The 24,044-nt window shown below is 54.7% G+C and overlaps 1 protein-coding gene across 1 annotated transcript; it reads left to right on the top strand.

Annotated features, from left to right (window-relative positions):
* Positions 1–18,419: 18,419 nt before the first annotated feature.
* On the top strand, positions 18,420–23,029 carry SLC16A1 (solute carrier family 16 member 1; the record flags this gene model as incomplete). Its single annotated transcript, XM_079546540.1, has 4 exons — positions 18,420–18,636; positions 20,891–21,034; positions 21,557–22,420; positions 22,749–23,029. The coding sequence occupies 4 exons, from the start codon at positions 18,420–18,422 to the stop codon at positions 23,027–23,029; spliced, it is 1,506 nt and encodes a 501-aa protein (XP_079402666.1).
* Between the last annotated feature and the right edge of the window lie 1,015 nt (positions 23,030–24,044).

Here is a 24,044-nt window from a genome sequence, read left to right on the forward strand (position 1 = left end):
CTGCAACCGGGGGCTGTTTTTCCAGGGAAATTACTGCAGCAATAATAGCATCTTCAGCTGGCCCTTCCTCCCCTCCCAGCGGCTGTTTCTTTCCCTGAGCTTTTATGGGTCAGCGGGAGTCGCGGCTGCTAACGATTGGGGCCGGGGTGCTCCGCTGGTCCTGCTGCAATGAGGGCACGAGCTGCCCCCTAGCATTGCATCTTTTGAGCAATTAGGAAGAGTTTAATGTTTATCCCGGCGTGGAGAGTGAATGCTGTCATAAATTGACCAATAAAACACAACTGTTCTGTCATAACCTTGGGATGAAAGTTCTTATTTTATTCAGCACTTCCACTGCCAGACCAGATTGAAGAATGTCCCGGGGAGTTTTATTTTAGGAACGTTTCTGGGCCGTTCACCTGCAGCACTGCTCAGACCAACAGAACAGCAGTTCTTCCTTGCTGCCACCCCAGGGTGCTCCCAGCAGTGCAATGGGCACAGCCTGACCTTGCAGCATCTCATCAGACCCACGCCATGCTCACCAGGGCCTCCTCCTCCTGCCAGGGTCTTGCCTTGCAGCCATGGGAGCTCCCAGGTCCAAGGAGCACAGCAACATCAGATCCAGGACAAAGTCTGCAGTGAGAAGTGAAATGCCATCACGGTGCATGTGACTGCAGGTGGAGGAGCAGCTCTGCCTCCTGCACGCACCCGGAGCAGCGATGGCAGAGCAGTGGCAGGGCAGGCAGCTCTCCCACCAAACGTCCCCTGGAACTGGTGGCAGCAGGAGGAACATCCCTGCCCGCTGCCGTGCACCCCTGGCACACCGTGCTGTGCAGTGCGGTTGTGCAGTGTGCCCCCAGCCCATCGCATCCCTCCCTGCCCTGGGATGACCGCATTGCTGTGGCCAGTTTGCTTTTGCCATGTGGGAGGTGCTGCCCAGCCAGGGCATCGCCTTCCGTGAGCCTTTGTCTGCATCATCACGAATAATATCAAGGTGTTCTGCCAAGTTCCTTCCAGCAAACCTCTGATTTCATTCAAAGTGACAGGGGATCTGATTTATTATACTAACGAGCAGGCGATAAATAAACATGACCTGAGAGAATCCCAGGCCCACAATCCCATTCTTGTTCAGCTCCTTGGGGGAGATGAAAGGTTTCCTGCAATTTCCCAGTGCTGCCCAGAATCTCTCCTACCCGAACTGCCAAAACTTTCCGCTGCTGTCGAGCCTGGCATTTGATTGAATTGACAGAAGCGGCTTATTAATTGCACTAATGAGGGGCTGAGCAATATGGAGCAGTGGAGAGAGTCCAGTGTGGCTGATATAACACTCAAAGCTGCGCAGAGCATAAGGTCACCGCGTTGCCAGGCTACTGGCTGAGCTGCCTGGAAAAATAATACGCAAACCAGTAGGTGACTCTGGGAAAAATATTGCTCCGTAACTCACATAATTAATAGGACAGTGATGCTTTATTTTCTTAGGAAGAATATACAGCGGGAAGGTCTGGAGCTCGGTGCTGCAGCTCAGTGCATGGCAGCAGAGGGGCAGTGCTGGGTGAGCTCTGCTGATGGGGAACAGCAGCGGTGGATTTGCAGACTGAGCACAGATATGCAAGCCAGGCTACAGAAAAAGGTAGTGGGAAGCTGTCCACCATGAGCCACCCCAATGTGTGACCTGAGGGAGGCTGCAGATGGGTGGTAGTGCTGAGGAAGCTGTCCCGTGTTTGACCCGTTACTCGTTTCTCAGATAGAGTTGCAGAGGGAGATGAATGGGGCTGATTAGAGAGGCAGCTTTGGCAGAAGAATGTTCTTGGGATCTCTGATCTCCTGAGACATTGGTTCCCGCTGAGAGTTCACCATACAGCCCCGAGGGTTTGTAGCAATAAACAGGAGTATTTTTGCTCCGGTAGGAAGGAAAAAGGAAGAAAAGGGACAAATACCGATCTTAATCTTTTACTTTGCATTCAACTTTAGAGCCCCCATTCAAGTTCTCCAAATGACACTCACCAGGGGAGCTCATCCTCCCCGTTATCTTCACCAGGCCTTGCAGCACACGCCACCTGATTTGCAGCATCAGCTCTGTCTAAAGCAAACATCAAGGAAAACTCACTGCTTTCTCAACTCCTTCGGCCTCACCAGGGCTCCAGAGAATGGCTCCTTCATCCCTGGGGTGCTGTGGGGGCTCACATAAGGGCAGGAGGTGTGGTGGAAAGGTGGTGGGCAGAGGAAGGACAGCTTGACCCCTGGGGCCATGAACAATGGCAGAGAGGCATGAGGTGGGGGGAGGGCATAGAACACGAGCCCACCTGCCTGCCCCACGGCCCCTGCCATCCCATCCCATCCCTGCCCCATCCATACCTGTCTCGCCCCACCCTGCTCCATCCCTGTCCCATCCTCCCCCATCTTCCCCATCCTTGCCCCATCCTCCCCATCCCCGCCCTTTAGCTCCTGGTGGCCCCAGCCCTGCAGCCCCTCTCCTCCTGCCCTCTGAGGCAGCCACTTGAAAGCCTTTGTTTCTCTCCTTTGGAGGGAAATGGAGCTGCGGATCAGGTTTCCAAGACGGAACAGCAATTTCTTCCCTTTTAAATTGCCCCCATTTTGTTTCGCTTCTTAATCACCACTGGCCGGGCTCGCAGAGGCCGCAAGCACTGGGCACTGCCTGCCAAACCCAGGCCTCCAGCCCAGTGCTGTGCCATCCCTGTGCAGCAGGGCTGAGTGCAGGAGTTGTAGTGCTGGGAGCCTCGATTCTATTCCCACTGCAGCAGAGGTGAGAGCCCAGGTTTGCTGGTGCTCGGGGTGGATCGCGCTGCCACGCTCCTCTGCCCGGCTCCACTTGCCAGCTTGAAATTCACTTGGAAAAAAAAAAAATACTTAAAGAGACCAACAAATAACAAATAACAAGCCTGGCAGCCGGCCAGCGATTCAAAGGCTCCAAAAATGAACTAAATTTGCAGCTGGCCACGTTCCCTGCCTGTCTTGGCAGCAGCGCTGCTGTCTGAACACCTGCCAAGGGCAGAGCACTGCGGAGCGCTGCTTGGGCGCTGCGGGAGCACTGCTGGGTCTGGAGTGCTGGGTTTTGTGCTCCTGCTGGCTGCAGGGAGCAGGTGCTGGGCCAAGGAACGTGTCCTGCAGAGCTGTTTGCAAACAGCGGAGCTCGGCGTGGCTGCATCACCCTGCTCCTCTGCTACATGCCCTGGGCAGAGCAGCACTGCAGAGCGGCCCAGTGCTGCTGGGGCTGATGCTTGGGAGCGGATGGAAGGGAGGCTCGACTGCATGCAGGAGGCACGGGGAGCTGCTGTGAGGCCAGCACTCCACAGGGCATGGCTAAATGTGCTAATGCTGAGTGACACCAGGGCACGGGGAGCGGAGCTGTACGGCACTGCTCAGCCCCCCACTCCAGGACGGTGTCATGCAAAGCAGTAATTGGATCCTGGGATTTGCTGAGTGATATCGTGGATTATTTCACAGCCATCGTGTCCAAGGGTAATCTTGTTATGGTATTACACAGCCACGTGCACGCACAGCCCTGCCGTGCCCACGCGGGGATCTGCTCCTCCGTGCCAAAGCATCGCCTGAAATCTCACAGAGGGATGGGAGGTGTGCAGGAACAGCAGCAAGGTGGGGCAGAACCAGGCTGAGCAGCAGCTTCCTGCTGCAGGAGGTGCAGCCAAAGCCCGACTGCTTCCTGCTCCTCCCAGGCCATCGGTGTGGGATGCGGACGTGCAGCGCGGGGCACAAAGTCTGCTTTTCAGTGAGGGAGGGACGATCTTTGGTGCTTGTGCCCCAATGAACTTCCACCCACAAAATACGTATTTGTGCCTGGCAGCAGTGGGTTTAATCAAAAACAAGCTTCTGCTGTGTTTTTTGGTTTGTTTATGCCCAGCTGAAATGCTGCAGCTGCAGCCAGCTCTCCCACAGCAGATTTCCAGCAGGTTAACTTTGGACTGTGATGATAACGAATTATCTGTTAAACGCACATTGGAAAGGGAGCTAATGGGAGTGTGTCTGACATGTCTCTTGCTGCTTCTGCTCCAGTTTTCTCTGGCTTTTTTTGTACCCGTTAATACATTTTGTCCTCTTTAGCCTGTAAACCAGGGAAAGGGTAGCAGTGTCTTCATCCCAAGAGGGAGCACGACCTGCTTAGAAAGAAGGCAGGCTTTATTTATCCTGAAGTGGGGCTTGGGGAGTAGCAGCAATGTTTGTTGATCCACAGCTTATCAGCTGTTATTGGAAAGGGACGATAACGCAGAACGAGCAGCTTGTGGGGCACATTTACCCCCATCTGTTTATGGGATATCTGGGATCTGTTTGGATGGTGGCTGAGGTTGTTCAAGGATCTTCTTCTGCATCTCTGTGGGGCCAGCACATGCATGCACATGGCCAGATTCCTGCCACGGGCTGCTGTGCGGCTGTGACTGGGTCAAAAGACATTTTATGGGACACCCTCAGGTGAGAAAGCAGTTCTGGCTTGTCCATCAGAGTCATCAGATTGCTTTGCGTAACTTCTCTGCCTTCACAGCTCAACCACAGGAGTTATGCTCAGCAAACACAAAGAGCACATGAAGAACGTGGGGCCGAAACGGGCAGCAAGCGATGGTTTTCGTGGGTGCTTGGCAGTGTTTACAAGGGGTGTAATCTCGGGCTGTGCTGCTGTGCTGTCTGCCCATGGCAGCGCTGCTCTGTCTCAGACCAGCACTGTGCTGTCGGTGTTATTGCGGGAGCATCTGCAGGAGTGCAGCTGAGTTGGGGATCTCAGAGCACGCAGGGAGCTGCGGGACGGCCGCACAGCAGCTTCTAGGGCTAAGAGACACCTGCAGCCCTTTTGCTGAAGCAAAAGGCAAAGTCCTGTCAGCAGCATGGGGCCAGGACTTCCTCCAGCGCTCGGTGTACTTTGGTGGCACTGGACTTGGGCCTGTGTGTGCACAGGGAAAGGGCCCAACCTGCTTCAGAAGGTGCCAGCCCTGGGGACAAGCACGCAGCACAGGGCCCCACCTTTCCCCCCGTGGGCACCAGCCCTGCTCACCCATCCCAGCAGCTCCAGGGTTGGGCACACCAGCAGATGCCATGCATGCAGCACACGGTGCTGGGAGCTCCTCTGCAGGGAATTTTCCTCCCAGTACACGCAGTTGAACAAAGCTGGAGGACGGAGGCTTTCCTGACATTGTCCATCCTGGATCTTTGGGAAAGGAACAAGCAGGGTTTTGGAACAAGCAACACATCTGTGTATTTACACATGCACACAATAGGTCGTGTGCTCACCCATGCTGAATGGGAGCAAAATGTGGCTGTCCCACTGCCAAACCCTGCCAGCAAGGGGAAGGCCAGGAGAGCATTACTGATACACACAAGCGAGGGAGCTGCCAGCACGGTGGGGGCTTTCCTTCCATTGCTCACACCCACACAGCCAGGGGGGAGCAGTGGGGTGCTGAGACAGAGCTGCTCCACCCCACACCCGGCTGCTGCCATGCTGCTGCCAGTGAGCCACACTGGGGCACCCGAGTGGGCTGGCAGGGAAAAGACACAGAGCAAAGTCTGTGCTGAGTCTCCATGGCCTCACTCAGCCCCAGAAGCTGGGCCACTCTCACTCCATGGATGTGAATGCATCTCCAGCAGCTCCAGAGCTGCCCTGCTTGGGTGCCCATAGGGTTCTGCATCCCCTTGACCAGTGTGGGGGAAATGAGCACATCCCTGACCCCTTGGCTGCTGCCTTCCCCTCCTGGCTGTCACAAGGGCACAGGGCAGCCCTGGTCCCATCCTGGTAGAGAGAGTGCCTGCTGTGAGGACAGAACCTGCTGGCATGGGGCCCCAGGGCTGCAGGTGCATTCCTCCTGCAGTGCTTTCCTCTGCACAGCCTTCCTCCTGCATTGCTTTCCTCCTGCACAGCTTTCCTCCTGCACTGATTTCCTCCTGCACTGCTTTCCTCCCGCAGGTGCCTTCCTTCCCAAGGTTCCTGCCAGCCTGGCCACCCTTGCTCACCCCATACAGGTAACCAGCACTTCCCATATGGCGTGGAAGGATCAAGCTCCTCTCATCCACCCAGGCCAGGAAATCCCAGCCCTCTGGCCCTTGCCAGGCTCCAGGTTTAAAAATACTTAAGGAAAATAATCCTCAGCCTCATTGAGGCCAAAGAAATTCTGGGCAGGTTTCAGAACAAACATTGGCGGCTGTGTTTTGTCTCCTCAGCTCCCACACTCCAGCCCTTGGCTGGGCACTCACTGCCTCCTGGGGACTCACACAGCAGTGAGGTCCCGCGTCTGTGTTGGCAGTGCTGCCAGGCAGGGCGGCCTCTGGTCTCATCCTGCTGTGTGTCCCGAAGCCCTGAGGTTTGTCCTCGGCTGCTTCAGAGCTCGGAGAGTGCACTGAGCTCCCCAAAGATGATGCAGAACTGAAAATACCGAGTAACACACAGAGAAATCAGGCGTTGTGCAACATCCCAGGGAAACAGCTGCTGCAGTGTGGGACTGGAGCTGGAGAGCAGCCTGGAGCTCCAGATTTTCCCTGCAGTGAGACTGTCCTGAGATCACCATGTGAACATTTACCATCCTTTCAGGAACAGGACAAAGGTGCAGGCAGTGGGGGCTGATTCCAGTAGTGTCATCATGGCAATGGATGCTATTGGCAGCAGCTGTGGGTCACATGAAAATAACACAGGCTCTGTGGATGGGGACAGACAGAAGGGAGGGGACGAGGCAGGTGAGGCAGTGCAAGTGACACATGAAGTCATTTTACGTGGGATATGCTTAAATGATTAGCAGAGCCCCCACCTCTTCCTCCCCACCCCCGAGAACAGGAATAAAGTCATTAAAACAGAGTGTTCTGGGACAGCAAAATCCTACTGGAGAGCACTGAGGCCTGGCCAGGTCCCCCTGCTCTGCAGAACCAGACCCTGCACCGGTCAGACCAGTCTGGATGTCCCTGAGGCACTGACCCCAATGTGAGGGGTTGGGAATGAGGTGGGGCTGGAGCGGAGTGTCCCTCTGCAGCATCACCCCGAGGATGGGTCCCTGTGCCCCCCACCAGCGCGGTGCTGCATGGCTCTGCCATGTTCCAGCCCAGGGTGTGATTCACCTCCAGGTGGGCTCTGATCCCCTCTGAACCCCAGCCACCCCCTGCAGGCAAGGAGAACAGCAGAGCGGGGATCTGTTGGGCAGCCAGTGCTCAGGGAGCTGCACTGGGAGCAGACAGGCAGCAATCTGCAGTAGGGCCGGCAGCCCCCGCAGCACGCAGAGACCTTCCAAATCCCCATGGAGCAGGAGCCAGCACTGAAAGTACACCGAGAACCACCACCTCCCTCTGGCTGCAAGGACAGCAAGGGAGGATGAACAGATGTGATTTCTTGTGCCAGATAAGCTTCTTGGCAAGAGGTGGCATGCTGGCATATGCCGTACAGCAGCGGCCCCGGGAGAACAGCCTGAGCACATTGAGAGGTGAGGAATGGGCACAGAGTGGGGGAACAGCGAGACCATGCTCTGTATGATGTCTCTTAGTGTCCACTGTGCCACCTGCACGTGGCTGAGGATCCCTTGCACCCTGCTCCCAGCCACGTGCATCACTGCGTGCGCAGCGTGAAGGTTGCGGCAATTGCAGGGATTTTTCTATTGATCATTAGTGGCAATTTTAAACATTTTCTCAACAAACAATTTCTTCCTAAGACACGTTATATTGTAAACAACGACAGCAGTTGTAGCACAGCCCTAAACAATGTCACGCCTTTGTCATCATTCAGAGGAGCTGCTGCTCCCCAGGGACTGCCCTGACGCCTTCTCTTCCACAGCCATTGTCCCAGGGCTGCTGGGGTGGTAACCTCAGGACCTGGAGGTAGACTGAGAAATGTGAGCCCAAAGGTTCAGAAAACCTCCCCAGACCATCAGGAAGCTGATGGATATCTCAGAAGGACAGGCTTTCCCTGGAGATTTCCAATAATTCCTGGATTTGACTCCCGTTGTTGCCTCTTATCAAGCAGGACACGCATGCTGACAAAGACGGGAGGGCTGAATTTGCAGCTGCTAGAGATATTAGTTCCAATGGAAACCAAAGCTAGTGTTTATATTTTGAGGTTACTACAGGCCCTTAGTGTTTACAATGGGATACAGAAATCCTGAACTGGAATTGCTCTGCTGTGACCTCTCTGGAAGTGCATCGGCTGTACCAAATCTTAAACTCGATTAGCAACAAATGCAGCCAGTAGTGAGGGCGGCAAGGCTGCTTATAGCTGCCCTTAAAGGGCAGCATTGTTGCCCAATATCCTGAAACAATATCTTGTTTTCCTCATGAGAAAAAAAAAAAAATTCCTGAAGGGATTAATACTAAATCCATCTTCTAAAGAAGGCGGAAGTGCAGTGGCTCTGAGCATGGCTTTCCTCCGTCTACAAATGAAGGAGCATGGCAGCACCATCCCAGCTCACTGCTGCTCCCATCCCGTGCCCCGGCAGAGCACTGCTTGCAGGCGAAGGCATTGCAGGAGTGGCACTTTGAGTCCGCTCCCAAACTCCCTGTCTTTAATCACTATTCATCTCCCGATGAGCGCAGACCTCTCCCTGCTCTCCGAGTTGCTCAGAGGTAGATGCAGCAGGAAAACCTGCCACCCACTCGCTCGTTGGGTTGCGTTGTCCTTCAGAAGTGGGTGAGTGAGGTTGCTCCGCTTCCAGCGGGTGCCCCCAGTCACGGAGTGCCCCGACATGCACAGCACACACCCATGCACACACTTGTGGGGTTGCAGAGTTGCCTTTGATACAGAAGGGATCGCATCTCCTGCTGCTGCTCCTGGTCTTGTAGCTGGGCTTCTCCCCTTTGTTCCCTGCCATGGCTCTGAGGTGAATTACACCATACTTCTGCTTTAAAACAGAGCGTTCAGCATGCAACCCAGAACACAATTAACTTCATTAGGCTGCGGGAGAGAGCAGCTACAGAAGAACATTCAGAGTAACAGTCATCTGTGCAGGATTTGTCACATGCGATGCGTCACCGCTGCAGATCTGCATCCTGAGCATGTGGAGCTCTGGTGCTGATGTAAGAACCTCACTTGTGTGCCATGCAGTGCCTTTCTGTGCCCAGGCTGTGCAGCAGCTTTGTCTGCAGCAGGATGAAGAGAGAGCAGTTGGACATCTCTGAGCTGGGGAGACTTGGTGGTGGCCTGTCAGCACATAAAGGGGCTGTAAGGAAAAAGGGGACAGATTCTTAAGCAGGGTCTGTTGTGATAGGATAAGGGGGAATGGTCTTAAACTGAGACAGGGGAGGTTTAGGTTGGATATTAGAAGGAAGTTTTTCACCTGGAGGGTGGTGAGGCACTGGAACAGGTTGCCCAAGGAGGCTGTGGATGCCCCATCCCTGCAGGCATTCGAGGCCAGGCTGGATGTGGCTCTGGGCAGCCTGGGCTGCTGGTTGGCGACCTGCACACAGCAGGGGGTTGGAACTGGATGAGCGTTGTGGTCCTCTGCAACCCAGGCCATGCTGTGATTCTATGATTTAGAGTGGATATAACAAAAGTTCTTCATGCTGAGGGCATTGATGCACTGGCACAAGTTGCCCACAGAGGTGGTGGTGCCTCGTCCCTGCAGACACCCAGGCTCAGGCTGGGGGCCTCTGAGCACTGATGGACCTGTGGGCGCCCCTGTTCAGTGCAGGACCGGATGGCTTTCGGGGATTCCTTCCAACTCGAGCCATTTTGTGAGCTCACAAGGGCCGAGCCCGGCTCCATGTAGGCGCAGCGCTGGGCCCCTCCCCGCCAGCTCTGCCTGCTCTGAGCCCACGGTTCCGGGCACAACATCTGTTTGTGCACAGAGCAGCGCAGCCGGCAGCGGGGGTTGCTCGAGTCCGTCTCATCCGCCATCCTCGCGGTTACGGCACCAACGGGCAGCACAGCGGCTTCTTGGAAAAGCCGCCTGCCAGCTGACGCTGGCGACAGCCAGAAACGTTCCGGTAGATGAGGGAAGCGCCGCAGCCAAAGAGCACAAAGTCGGGCCGGCTGATGTCGGGCGAAGCACCGCCGCCAGGGGCCGCGGACGCCGCTTCCCGCGGACCCGCGCGGACCGAAGCGCGGTGCCGGCGCTCCCCCGCCCGCCGTCGGGCCGCGCTTTCCGCTCGGGGCGGTACGTGCCGGGCCGCACGGGAGCCGCGGCCACGCGTGGGGCGCTCCGCGCACGTGGCGCGAGGACGGAGGCGGTGCCGCGGCCGGCCCCACCCGCTGCCCCCGCCCCGAACGGAAGGCGCGGCCCCTCCGCCCTTATAGCGGCGGGGGGGGCCGGAGGAGGCGGCACTCGGCCGGCGGCGGCACGCGCAGGTAGGGGCCTGGTGCTGCGTTGGGCCCACGTGGCGTTCGGGGGGAGGAGATGGAGCTTGGAGCGGGGCAGGGGGCAGAGCGGTCCTTGCTGGGAGGTTTCGGGGCTCCACGTGGCCGGGGGATGGAGGATACGCGGGGAGGCGGCGAGACCTCGTGGCGGGAGCCTTGATGCTGCGGTTTGCGGGGACGCGCGGCCCCGAGCCCAGCCGTTGGGGGGGGGGGGTGCGTGTCCGTTGGGCGCTGAGCTCCTGCATAACGTTAGGGGCCCTGCTCGGCTCCGCCGCGGGGAGGCTGAACAGCGGCCGGTGGGCCCGGCGGTGGGCTGGGCTGGGATCCCCGGCAGCTTTGCGATCGCCTCGGGAGCTGCTGGGACGTCGGAGCTGCTGGGACCTCGGCCGTGTGTTCGGGGCCGCAGCGTGCAGCGCCGGGTCGTGGTCCGACGCCGCTCGACGGGTCCGCTCCTGGTTCGCTGTGCCGTCGGAGTTGCCTGCCTTTGTGTTTTGTCACCTTTCCATAGTAGTAATTCAGGCCTTGGTTGTTTTTTTTTTTTGGTCGCGGTTGGGCCCGCGTTTTGCCTTTCTCCCCCACGTGGAACAGCGGCGGGAGGCGGTGGTGACCTCCAGCGCCCTCCGAGGCGCTCCAAGGGCAGGGAGGGACGGGGGGGGCTCCGCGCCGTCGGTGCTGCAACGGAAGACCTCCTGGCTGAGGGTCGTCCGAAACCAAGGTGAGCGCTGAGCGGAGCTCTCGCGAGCTCCTATGCTGCGGCTGCATCTGCTCGATGGGGCGGCCCGGGGTGGGCGATGCCCCGGTCGTGTTTTTTTGGCCGCTGAACGGGGAGGGTAAATCCGCTCCGCCTTGCGCGCTCCAGATAGCGGGGATGGATGCGAGGCGATTAACCGAGTTCTGGATGGCTGATAAGAAAAAGCTCCCGCGGGAGCTGAGGCCCCGGGGGCCGCGTGGGGAGCGTGAGGCCGATCTTGTCTGCTCGGCTGCGGAGCCGTGCTCGGCTCGGGACCCACGCGTGGTTCCCCCCACAGGCAGTGAGGCCGGGAAGGCTGCAGCGCTCTGCTCACCCCAGGCCTGGCATCGCAGGAGGCAGCGGGGGGCTGTGGGGCCCCTGCCCTCGCCGAGCAGCCTGATACAGCTTGTGGTGTGGGGCTGCCCTGCTGCAGCGAGCCGGGCTGGGTGATATCCTGATAGAAAGGCCACCACGGCCTGCTGCTGCTTGGGGCAACACGGCAGCCCTTGTCAGCGTGTAGGAATGAGCCTGCCAACACGTGTTGTGGGCTGGGGGGGGGGTCTTTCTGTGGCCATCTGGGTGGTGGGCAGTGCGTTGGGAAAGGCTGAGGTGCTCACAGTCCTGTAATGGTGCTGTGAATAGGCACAGCACGTCTGTGGGGCACCCGCCTGCCCCATAGGTACACTGGACTTAGTTGGTGTTCTTGGGCTTCAGTGTCAGGGGAGCCTTTTAAATCTATTCCCAGGCACCTGAAATACATTTTCTCGTTTCGTGGTGTTTGTTTTCTTGCTTTTCTGTATGCCTGAAGCCATTTTGTGGTGCACAGGCATCCCTTTCTCATGCTAAGTGAGGTAACTTGGTGCGCTGTCCCTTGGATGCCTCTGCTCCAGGCTTTTCTGGCCACGGAGAAGAGCAGGGCTGAAAAAGTCCCCTCTGGAGTGCTGTTGGGACTCAGGAACTCCTCAGAGCCCCATGTCCTGCCCTCAAAGGAGCCTTCTCTGTCTTCAGTTCATCCCTGCCTGGTGAATCTTCCAGCCACACACAGGTATGGTGCAGGCATGCTGTGAGCTTCCCTGCAGTGTCACAGCTGTGGCCATATCCTGTCCTGCCCTCCAGGCAGAGGTGTGAGAGCATTATCTGCTCTGTGCCCACCGGGAGGTGGTTTCTAATCAAAAGGTGCCAATGGTGCATCTGTTCTCGCACTTGCCTTGAATTGTCTGGCAGCTAAGGTGGAAAATACCCAGAGACTTTTGCAGGGCTGGAGGCTTGCGTGATTCCGTTCCATAGGTCCTTCATGAGGAGTTGAAAAGTTGCACGTAGCCTAAGGGAGGCAAGTTCTGTCTAAGCACATCAGTGTTAATGTTGTAGTTTTATGACTTCTCCCACTTCCTTCGGTGGAATAAGCCCATAATAGCAACCCTTCTGATGAAGAAAGCAGGAGCCTCTTGCCATTATTGTCTGAATGACTCATTTTGAAATGCTCCCTTCAAGCTGCTGCTGTGTAATTGTGCTGCAGCCAAAGAAAGTTTGTGTGGGGCTGTAGTTGGTTCCCAAAACCACAGTCCTCCTGCAGGTGGTGTCAGGTAATCTCCATCCACATAGCTGCAGCCGCCTCCTCTGTGCTTGGGAGGCTTTAAAGAGGGATGAGATGGATGTGGCTGAGAACAAAGGCGATGAGCTGCTGCCCTCAGGGAAGAGAGGGGCGGTTGTTTAGACCGAAACAGCTGTGGGGCTCTGAGGTTCTGCTGCCCCACACAGTGAAACCTGGAGTGGCTGCGTCCTTGGCTGTGTGTATTGATGTCTAATGAAAGAATGCTGGTGCTACTTGGTACCACATTTTTCTCATTCTGAGGATTTCTTGGCAAGGCGCAGATCGTCTCTGAGGCATTTGTGAGTACTGCAGTGCTGAGAGAAACATCCCTGCTCCTGTTGAAGTGTGGTCTGCGCCTGGGCACCTGAGACTGAAACCTGCACGAGGGGATGCTGAGAACCATGGCCCTCCTGGGATGGAGTTGGGTGGCTGCAGGTGGGCTGGGGGCTGTGCTGTGCTGTGCTGTGCGGGGGGAGTCCAGCAGGAGCTGTGCCACAGGGCCTTCATTGCTACCACACTAGAGCTGTGGGTCAGAGGGATCTGGAAGAACTCTGCTTGAGTTGTGGCCATTGCCAGCCAAAAAAAAAAGTCAGCCAGGGTTTTTTCCCTTGATTCCTCTGGTTGCTTGCTTAAGCTTGCTTCATGCTTTCTCATACTAGTAAGGCTCCTGGTCCTTGCTCAGACAGGCTGAGATCACTGGTGGTAATTCCTGGAGACAGCAGCCTAGAATGGCTGCTTGTAATGGGCCTGTTTTGGGGAGAGAAATTGGTACCTGCTTTCTTGTTTGTTTTGTTTTTCCTTCCTGCCCTGCTTTGTGCTTCTGACAAACAACCTCAGAGTCCTGTTGCATCAGCTCCCTGCAGGCAGGAGGGCAGTGCTGATGGCTGCAGGCGGTGAGGAGCTGCCTGGATGGGGTCAATGCACAGCAGTGCAGCCTCCTCTCGCAGCCCACAAACCAGGTGTGGTGGCTGCTGTGTGGGAGATTATCTTCAGATCCCTGCCATCTCTGTCCTCAGCCGCCGTTTGTAGTGAGTGATGCTCCAGCGGAGCCCATAGCCCTGCTGAGGTGAGCGCTGGTGCTGCTGAGTGGGCTGCTGCACAACTCAGATCCTGCACTGCAGGCTGGGGCTTGCACTGCTGTGGGATCCGGCGCTGAGCAAAAGGTGAAGGCAGCAGCCACTGGCACCTCTGCTGAGCACGAAGCCATGCCTTCTGGCATCTGCTTGTCTGCTCGCCAGGCTGGCAGACTGCAGCATGTCTGGGGCTCTGCTGGCCATCCTTGGGCAGAGGAGGGGTGCTGAGCAGGCTGTGCTGTGGCTGGCGAAGGAACCTTGAGCTCATCTGTGTGGGCTGCTGTCCTTGGGCAAACTTTTCGTGCTACTGACCTCGCATCACCCTGGGAACAAATGCTTCAGCTGAGCAGGACCTCAATTGAGTATTGTTTTGGTGCAGAGTCCCTGCAAATGCTGGGTCGTCACGTATGCCATGCACAGCCAGGTTAAAACCCTGGCTAGGGGCACTGGAATTACATCCCTGTGCTTAATTCTACAAATGTGCTTAAAGCCAGTGGAAGCGGTGTCTCATTAGTTCATAACAATCTCTATTTGATATTTTCTCTGGCCAGAAAATGTCCTGATTTGAAGCTGTGAGATGTTACTTGCTCTCCCCAGCTTGCAGTTGCTAGAAGTTCCATCTCCCCAGCAATAAGTATAAGCCTGCAGCTCAGAGTGAGGACCTCTAAGGGGTGCTTGGATTGTGCCCTGGATGCTGCCTGTCCGTGGCAGCTGAGCAAACCCTGCCACTGGGAAAGGCTTTAAGAGCACCTGAGGCAGGAAGTGTGATAGGAATGTGTGCCTGGTGCAGCAAAATCCCCAGTGGGAGGGATGGATGTGAGGAGACAGGCAGGGATCTGCATGGCCAGGGTGCTGCTCATGGGAGAAACCCCTTCTGCCCTGAAAAAGAGAGTTGTGAGGTTACCTTTGTAAAGGGATTGCCCCAGAAATATTTTGCAGCATTTGCGGTGCTTTATAAATGTGAGCCTCTGTCTCTCCTCCGGAATCCTGCCAATCTGGAGCTTTAAAAAGCACAGCGATTTGCTGGGTTATGTAAGTAGAAGTCTTTAAAATCTTCCTGATTCAGGCATCTTCAAAGAAGAGACCACAGCAGCAGCAGCGCATAGGGCCTGGGAGAGGGAAAGGACTGTGGTCTTCCCCAGGGTCTGTTCCCATTTGATGCAGTCTGGATTGCATAAAAAAAGACACAACTGCTCCTGCCATTGCTCTGCAGGATGAGGGCTTGCTGTAGGCTACCTGTTCCTGCAGGTTTGTCAAGACTTCACAGGCTAGCAGATGTGATGCTTGCAGTCATTACTTGGTCTCATCAGTCTTAATTACAGCTAGTATGGTTGCTTTGTTTCCTAATAGGGCAAACTGTAGCTGGCTGCCTGGCAGCTGTGAATATGATTTCCAAACACATCTTACATGTTGCTGCTCTTCCAAAACAGCACTGTAAATGTCATAACTGTTCATTTGCTTTATATATTTTCTTTTGCAAAGGGGAGGGAAGCTTTCCCTTTGGACTGGCTGCCTGGCGTGTGCTTTTTCTCTCTCGTTTGAAGCCTCCCTTTGATAGAAGAAGTATTTTAAAACTGGCCTTCCTTAATGAGGGTTTGCAGTGAGTCAGGGCGAAGTGCTGTGACATGCAGAGCTCATGTAAACCCTCTGGCATCAAACTTTGGGGTTCTTGCTTAATAGTCTCCAACTTCAGTCCAAGGTATTTCACTATGCATTGGCGCTACAAGAGAGGTTGTCTTGGTCTTCTAAAGTCTTTTATGGAAGGATGCCACCTGAGCAGCCATAGAAGAGGAATGAGCCCAGCCATAGTCATTTTTGGCTCAGCTGCTTGGGGCTGATGGAAGATCTAAACCTGTGTTCCGCAGCAGCTCAGCAATATCCCCAGCGTTCTGTTTAATAGCTGTTACTATCAGTGGCCTTTCTTGTGCTATCAAGTAGTTTGTATTTACTGACTAGCAGCTGGGTTTTTTGTTACCAAAATGCAGTAGCTTTTTTTTTTTTTTTTTTTTTAAACATTTCAGGCAAATCAAGGCTGCTAGATGATGCCTTAAAGCTCGCTGGGTGCTGTGAGAGCTCAGTATGACTCCAAACCTAGGAGTGAGCTGCAGGCTGTGCATTGTGGCTGGAGGTGATGTCAAACGCCAGTATTTCTATCAGTGTTTAACTTAGAGTAACTCTGGAGCACTGCGTGCAGTTCTGGGCTCCTGTCAAAAAAGACAAGGATCTCTTGGAAAGAGTCCAGTGGGAGGCCACGAAGATGGTGAGGGGCCTGGAGCATCTCTGCTATGGAGAAAGGCTGAGTGAACTGGGTCTGTTCAGCCTTGGGAAAAGAAGACTGAGAGGGGACCTGATCCAGGTCTGTAAGTATCTAAGGTGTGGGGGGCAGAATGGTGAGGCCGGACTGTTTTCAGTGGTGAGTGGAGACAGGACAAGGGGAAACGGCTGGAAACTGCAGCATAGGAAGTTCTGCACAAATGCATGAAGGAACTTCTGTACAGTGAGGTGACGGAGCACTGGAACAGGCTGCCCAGGGAGGTGGTGGAGTCTCCTGCTCTGGAGATGTTCAAGACCTGCCTGGATGCCGACCTGTGCGACCTGCTGTAGGGAACTGCTTTGGCAGGGGGTTGGACTCGATGATCTCTGGAGGTCCCTTCCAACCCCTGCAGTTCTGTGATTAAGGGTGGGTTGCCTGAGGGCAGAGTGTGTGGTGGCTGTTTGGGGTGAGCTGTGCTGTGCTGTGCCAGCTGGGGGCTGCCTGGTGGCTTCAGCGAGTCGAGCTGCCGGGGATTGCATAGAGGAGCATCCTGTGAATGATTCCTGTGGCTGGAGGAGCCCGTGTGCTCATGACAGTCATGTGCTGCGCTGGCTGGAGCGTGGGTGAATTACCCTTCCAGCCAAAAAGATCCACGCCTGGCTCAGGCTAAACCAGTCTTAAAGGCTTAGGGCGGCCTCGGGGCTCCCCGTGGTGTGGGGATGGAGCTGCAGGGCCGCGTGGGGCCTGGCCTGTGCTGTGAGGTGAAAGCGATCCGGGCGGCCGTGGGAAGGAGCTGGCTGCCAAGAGCACGGCAGAACGTGCCAGGTGGATGCTGGCATGAGAGCGGCCGTGGATGCGATGGTAATCGCCACGGGGCCGAGCGGATGTGTGCTATCAATAGGGTGCATTGCACCTCTGTGCCAGGTAGCGAGCTGCCGCTGGAGCTGCCGCTGCCTTGTGGTGTCGCTTATAGGAGCTCTGCAGAAACGTCTGGTGCTCTGTTATGTCTTCAGGTGAAAGCCTGAGCTGGAATATTGCATGAGAGCGTTTAGGCTCTGCTGAAGGAGCTTGATGTGCTCCTTCCTTCCCCTCTGTGCTCACAAGGCTTGGTGTGAGCAGGGCTGGGGGAGCCTCTGCAGTGCTTCAGCTCCAGGCTCTGCCCTTCTCGGCAGGCATCTTGCTGCACGGGAACCCGGCTCTGAAGGCATCCTGAAATCTGCAGGGGCACATGGGAGCTTCAGGGGCTGTGGTGGTTCCTGTTTTGCACACAGTGAAACGCATGCAAGTGGCTGATTTGGTTGTGTTTCCTCTGCGGGATGGATTGTGCTGCTCTCTGCTGTCTGAACAGCCTTGTTTTTTCAAGTAACTGCAGCTTCAAGGTGTGTGCCAGCTGTGCAGCCTGTGCAGGAGCTGTGCTGCTGGGGGTGCATGAGCAGCACTGTCCCAGCTGCATTCCCTTGTGCTGAGAATGGCCTTTCTGGTATCAGGAGGGGTGTTAGTAGTGCTGCGATGCAGTTTCCTGGGAGGGCTGGAGCACCTCCCCCTCCCTGCCCCAGGGGAGGACAGAGCCCTGGCAGCATGTTGTTGCTCACAGCTAAGTTTAGCTGCAGCGTGTGACCTTCTGGGAATGCAGGACTAATGGGTGTGCTGTCTTGACACCTGCCTGCATTGCAGAAAGTCCTGGCTTGTGCACAGTTTTATCTGGTAGGTGTGTATTTAAGAACCTGGGAGTGCTGCCCTGCTCTGGGCAGCTCTCTGTTGCATGAGGTGCTTGCTCTGGAGGACTTCAGGAGTCCCTTCCCTTCTTACCCCATTTTGGGGTTTCCCAGATCTTCCTGCCCACCTGTGGGCTGCAGGATCCCCAGCACACCTGCCCCTCACCGGCCTGTATGGAGCACTCACTGTTGGCCAAAGCACTGGCATCTTCCTGACTTTGTCTGTGATGGGTCAGAGAGGGGTGTGTGGATGCTGCTCATCAAATGAGAACAGGTTTTGGGGTTTCCAGCTGTGCTGAGGTTCCCAGGCCCCCGACTGATGGGTTCTGTATTGTGGGACCTAGCAGGGCCCGGCCTGGTGCTGCTGTCAGAGCAGCCATTTGAATGCCTTCTTTTTGTTGCTGTGTTCAGCTACTCTTGTAAGATCATGGCTTGCCCTTTTCAGCTTATAATAGGATGTCATCTCTTAAATATGTACTTTATAAACACCTGCTCGCCAGTGCTTTTAAAGGCCACCGGTGATCTGAGCGTTTGGTTTAAGTTAACTTTCCAAAGCCTGCCTGCAAACCTGGGTTCTCCCCACTGGGAGCAGCCTTCCTGGAGGGAGTTGGGGTGCTGGTGTGGCTGCCAGCTTCCTTTGCAGCACTGGGGTTGTTGGGTGCTGTGCCCCTTGCGGATGGGGCCCTGCACAGTAGGGGAATGAGTTTACAGCACTCTGTATTCAGCTGAGATGATACTTTGTCCTTTGCAGATCTTTGAACTCCAGCTGATCCATTGCCAGCCTCATTCAAGATGCCACCGGCCATCGGAGGCCCTGTGGGATACACTCCTCCTGAAGGAGGCTGGGGATGGGCTGTGGTCATCGGAGCCTTCATCTCCATTGGATTTTCCTATGCCTTCCCCAAATCCATCACTGTGTTCTTCAAAGAGATTGAGGTCATCTTCAACGCATCTAGCAGCAAAGTCTCATGGATCTCCTCTATCATGCTGGCTGTTATGTATGCAGGAGGTAAGAGAATTGAGGACAGCATTTCATGTGCTCTTGCTTTGGAGTATGTGATGCTGGGCCTCATTAATTGCGTCTTGCTGTAGTGACAACAGTCAAAACTTTGGTAAAAGTTAGGATTTTCTCATTACGTGAGAGCAAAATGTCTTTAGCAAGCTTGCTTGGAGTAGATTGCTCCAAGTTCTTTTCAGTGTCCAGAATGCAAAAGCTGGGTTAATCTGTCCTCTTCAGCAAAGCTGTAGGTAAATTCTTTCCGGGGTATTACAACTTGTGTAATTCTGCCCTTGTTCTTGTAACAGTGTGTGGTTGAGGATCTGTCTGCCCTCAGCACCTGCCACAAGGCTGGGGAGAGTAGCTGTGCTGAGCACAGAAGCCCTGTTATAGAGTCTTTTCCTGGTTCAAGATGCTTAATTTTGGCATCCAGTGAGCACTGACTGCCTACCAGAATCTGTTCCCTTTTCTGGTCAGCTCTGACTGCTGAAATGTGCACTGAAAATGGATGTAGTCTGCTCTTCCCAGTGGTGCTGAGCAGTGCCTTAGACAGCTTGTGTTGTTTGGAGATGGCAGCGTGCACTGGAAGATCAGAAACATGAGCAGAATAAAGCCAACTACTTAAAGTGAAACAGCTCCCCTCTCCTGTCCTTCAGGAACTGCTTGGAGTCTCCTAATCCCCAAGCTGTACATTTCATGCTTGCTTTTACACCAGCAAGTAGCAGGCAGACGTTGCTCCGCTGGGGTCATGTGTTCCAAGTTCCTAAGCCCCGGTGCCTTGTGCCAGTCTGCACATGCAGTTTTGCACCGGGTAACCTGGCTGAAAGAAGTTCTTATTGGGACCCTGCTGTTGTGTGCACTTCAGAGGCAAATCGGAGCTTGTACCGCTGCCATCCCCAGCTGGCAGGATGCCTGGTCTTATTTGCATTTGTGCATCAAAAGGAGCTGACGTTAGCGGCCTGGCTGAGCATGAGGCTCTTCCTTTTGGGGAACAGGCTCTGCTTTGTCCTTGCTTAGCAAGTGAGGCAGTGGGCACATTTCTCTGCTCCAATGTTATAACAAGCTTGTAAACAGTGTAGCTGCCTTAATGAGGCTTGATCTGGGCCATTCCTTTTCCTAATGCACTGAGAACAGTCCCTCTGCGTGCCCCAGAACCTGTGATGCCTGCTGCTCCTTGGACTTGCAGTGACTTTTGCTTCTAATCCTGAAGACTCCCTTGTCCTGTGCCTCGTGATGATGCTGCCAGCTGCTCATACTGAACAGTGCCCATCAGATCCAACAGCTCACTGCTTTTGCACCACTTGCTGTTACCTGCACACAGACAGATGCATCCCTTCGGCCTGGTGGAGCACAGCTTCCTCCGCTGCAGAAGCTGCAGTAGCAGCTGGGCTTCCCAAACGTTCTCTAGGCTTTGTTTAAACTAGGCAGAAAGGTCAAGTAGTGTCTGAGGACCCATGAATAACATGTTGACAACCTCGCTATCTGTTAATGGTGAAACTAGGTCTGTTAATATTCAATGGATGTTCATTCAGTTTATTTAAATACATTTTAGTATCTGTAGAGCATGCTTTGCGGTATCTAATCACTGTTTGCTTTGGATTAAAGCTCCTGATAATGAAGCACTTAAAAGGCGGTGTGCACAGCGATTGGGCTGCTCCTGCTTCAGGGGGTAGCAGTGAAAACTTTGCCTCAATCTCCCTGGCATTGCGCAGGAGCCTTCCCTTCTGCAAGCCCTTGGTGCACTTTGCCCAGCACCCACCAAAGCTGCTGCTTCATGGCCTTGTCCTCCACCAGAAACATCATGTTGGATGCAAACTGTCACCTTGTTATCTTTTGCCAAGCCCCTGGGCCATGCTGGTTACAGAGCACGGGGCAGGGCCTTTGCCCTGGTCCTTGGGAAGCTGCAGGGCAGCTGGTGGCCTGACAGGTTCCTGCATAGGCCATGGGAGGCTGCTTGCCCAGGGAAGTTGTGGCTTTCAACAGCTGTAAACAGCTTCTGGGGCTCCGCAGGGCTACAGTCCTCGGCACTTGCTAGAGTCTTGCTTTTCCAGTTGGGATTTCAGCACGTGCTTTAACTAAATATCACATTTCTTGTCTCCAGCTGTCTTTGGTCCTTCAGCCCTTCCCTCTTATCCCAGTTCCTTTGCTGGGTGAAATGGCACTGTGCAGAAATGAAGCCTTCCTGTGCGCATGTCTGCCTGGTCACTTGTGCGAAGGCAGCCATGACAGTAACTCACCTCTGGGCATGTCTCCTTTGACTCTCCAGGTCCCATCAGCAGCATCCTGGTGAACAAGTACGGCAGCAGGCCCATCATGATCGTGGGTGGGTGCCTCTCGGGGTGTGGTTTGATTGCAGCCTCTTTCTGCAACACCGTGGAGGAGCTCTACTTCTGCGTGGGGGTCGTTGGGGGTAAGTGCCAGCTGTGCTCTGGTGGGATTGCGACTGAGAAGCCTTTCTCAGAGGAGCAGCTTCTGTCTAGTAATTCTCAGGAAATGCTTACTATGAATTTGTATAAGTCCCAATTCCCTTTATGTGCTCCAGTAAGAGGATGGCCGTGGTGATGCAATGCAGGAGGAATGTAAGTGCACTGGCACTCACTCGCCTACTTAAAATAGAAAGCCTCCCTTTATTCCTGTCTCAGGTTAGGGTTGTGCCATGCTAGTAGATGTAAGGTCTGTCAGGGGTCATAGCAGGTCTGTCTTTTCAGCTCTCCTAACTCATGCACACAGCTTGTCCTCCCAATTACCTCCACAGTGGGTGTTGAGGTGCTGAGTATTGCTCATACAGGTTGAAGGTTAATACAGCTGGAGTGATACTATTGAACACAAAGAACTGAAGTCCTGATCTCTTGCTCCTCTTGCTGAGCCCCTCTGTTACCACTGCTGGCTTCTGGGGATGTAGAACTCTGAATCCTTCATTTCTCCTCTTCAGGCCTTGGACTTGCCTTTAACCTGAACCCTGCCTTAACCATGATTGGCAAGTATTTCTTCAAGAAGCGTCCCCTGGCGAATGGACTGGCTATGGCAGGCAGCCCCGTGTTCCTGTCGACCTTGGCACCTGTGAACCAGCTCTTCTTTGGCATATTTGGCTGGCGAGGGAGCTTCCTCATCCTCGGTGGTCTCCTGCTGAACTGCTGCGTTGCTGGATCCCTCATGCGGCCGATTGGTCCCAAGCCAGACCAGCTGAAAAAAGAGCCCACTAAAGAGGTATTGCAGGAAGCTGGGAAAGCAGTGAAGAAAGGTGATGGTGATACTAGCACAGACCTCATCGGTGGGAAGACAAAGAAACAGAAGAGCACGCTTTTCCAGACGATCAACAAGTTCTTGGACCTGTCCCTCTTCACACACAGAGGCTTCCTGCTCTATCTCTCAGGCAATGTGATCATGTTCTTTGGGCTGTTCACTCCCTTGGTCTTCCTCAGCAATTATGCAAAGAGCAAGAAGATTGCCAGCGAGTCTGCGGCCTTCTTGTTGTCCATCCTGGCCTTCGTAGACATGGTAGCCAGACCTTCCATGGGACTGGTGGCAAACACCAAGTGGATCCGACCAAGAATCCAGTATTTCTTTGCCATCTCTGTGATTTACAATGGGGTGTGCCACCTCTTGGCCCCCATGTCCACCACCTACGCTGGGTTCTGCATTTATGCTGGTTTCTTTGGCTTTGCCTTCGGCTGGCTTAGCTCGGTGCTGTTTGAAACCCTGATGGACCTGGTGGGAGCGCAGAGGTTCTCCAGTGCTGTTGGCCTTGTGACCATCGTGGAGTGCTGCCCCGTGCTTCTGGGACCCCCCGTGCTCGGTAGGATGTCTCTGTGTGCTGCTTCTCCTTGTCTGGCTTTGCTACTGGTAGCAGTAGACCAGTGGGGCTACTGGTCCCATCTGTGGGCGGTGCTCTCTGTGCCTGGGTGGAGGTGAGGGAAGGTAAGCAGCAGCTTTGGACCTGCTGTGACATCTGGGGGAATGAGAGATGGGCTGAGCCCTGGTGTGAGCTGGGGGAGCAGAAGGAATAGGCCTGAAGCAAATGTGGTTGGCTTGGGCTGCTCTTGGGAATGCTTCCTGAACCCCGAGCAGTTTCCAGGCAGCACTGGAGGTAGTCTTGTTAAACCGTCCTCTCTCTGTCCCATCAGGTAAGCTCAACGACATGTATGGTGACTACAAGTACACGTACTGGGCCTGTGGGGTCATCCTCATCATCTCTGGGATCTACCTCTTCATTGGGATGGGCATCAACTACCGCCTGGTGGCAAAGGAGCAGAAGGCGGCGGAGGAGAAGACGAAGAACGAAGGGAAAGAGGAGGAGACCAACATCGATGAGGCTGAGAAACAGAAAGAAGCAAACAATGATGTGGCTACCTTGCCTCAGAAGAGCACAGAAGACGGTGTCAAAGAGGAGGAAAGCCACATGTGAGGGACTGGTTTTAATCCCAGTGTGTCGGGGGAAGCGCCGCTGTCCTGAAGCAGTGTCTGGGGAAATGTTCTGCTCGTGTTGGGCGGCTGTGAGAAGTGTATAAACCAGGTGTTCACTTTTAACCAGGCTCTGAACTGTCTTTCCATCTGTGTTCAACAAAGGTAACAGAGCTACATGCGCAGTATCCTCGCATGTTTGGGGTGGGGGTGGGGGAAGGGATGACTTTTTATATTCTGGCTTTTTAACAGTAACACGATTGTACTAATATGTGCCTTACAGTCTTCAAATCTAGCTGAATCTGAATGAGCCTTAACTCTACTCTAAGCCGTGCTTTAGCTCTGTATTCTGCTTGGGGTTTGATGTGTGTGCGTTCGTGTGCATCTTTGAGAGTTCTGTTGATATAAGCCATAAATAGCAGGATACTGGGTTTGTTGGAGCACGATAGATGTCAGGGCTGAGCCCCAGATGAACCCTGCTTCACACGCTTCTTACTGCAGACACTGGGCATGGGGGCAGTGGGTCTTCAGCTTCCATGCCAGATGCCTCCTGGCTCTGTTAGGTGGTCTTCAGGCATGATTTGAAAACTTTTAGCTACTGTAGTTCTTTACAATTCTTCCTTTTTTGTAGTTTTGGTTCTCATGGGATAAGCAGGTTGGAGAAGGATGGCTGCAGTTCATATCAGGCAGCGTCTCCTGTCGCCCACTCTGGGCCTGAGCAAATCCTCCCTCAGCAAGGCATCACCTGGGTGCTGGGGTCTGTGCCCACGGGTGGGGAACCTGGCTCTGCTGAGGCAGGGACTCTTCTCAGTGTAATAAGATGTAATAGGAAATGCGTATGAGTGGAGCTCAGCTGGCACCACAGCGGGGCTTGGAGCAGGTGACATCCCTTGGCCTCTGCACAACACATCCAGGACAGGCTTCTACCTGGAGGACAGCAGCCCAGCATCTTATCCAGCTGAGACAAGTGGGTTTGGATGCTCAATGCTTTGCAGACTGAAGGGGCCGGGTGGACCAGA

Source organism: Tetrao urogallus, assembly GCF_951394365.1.
Source record: "Tetrao urogallus genome assembly, chromosome: 24".
Lineage (NCBI taxonomy): Eukaryota > Metazoa > Chordata > Aves > Galliformes > Phasianidae > Tetrao > Tetrao urogallus.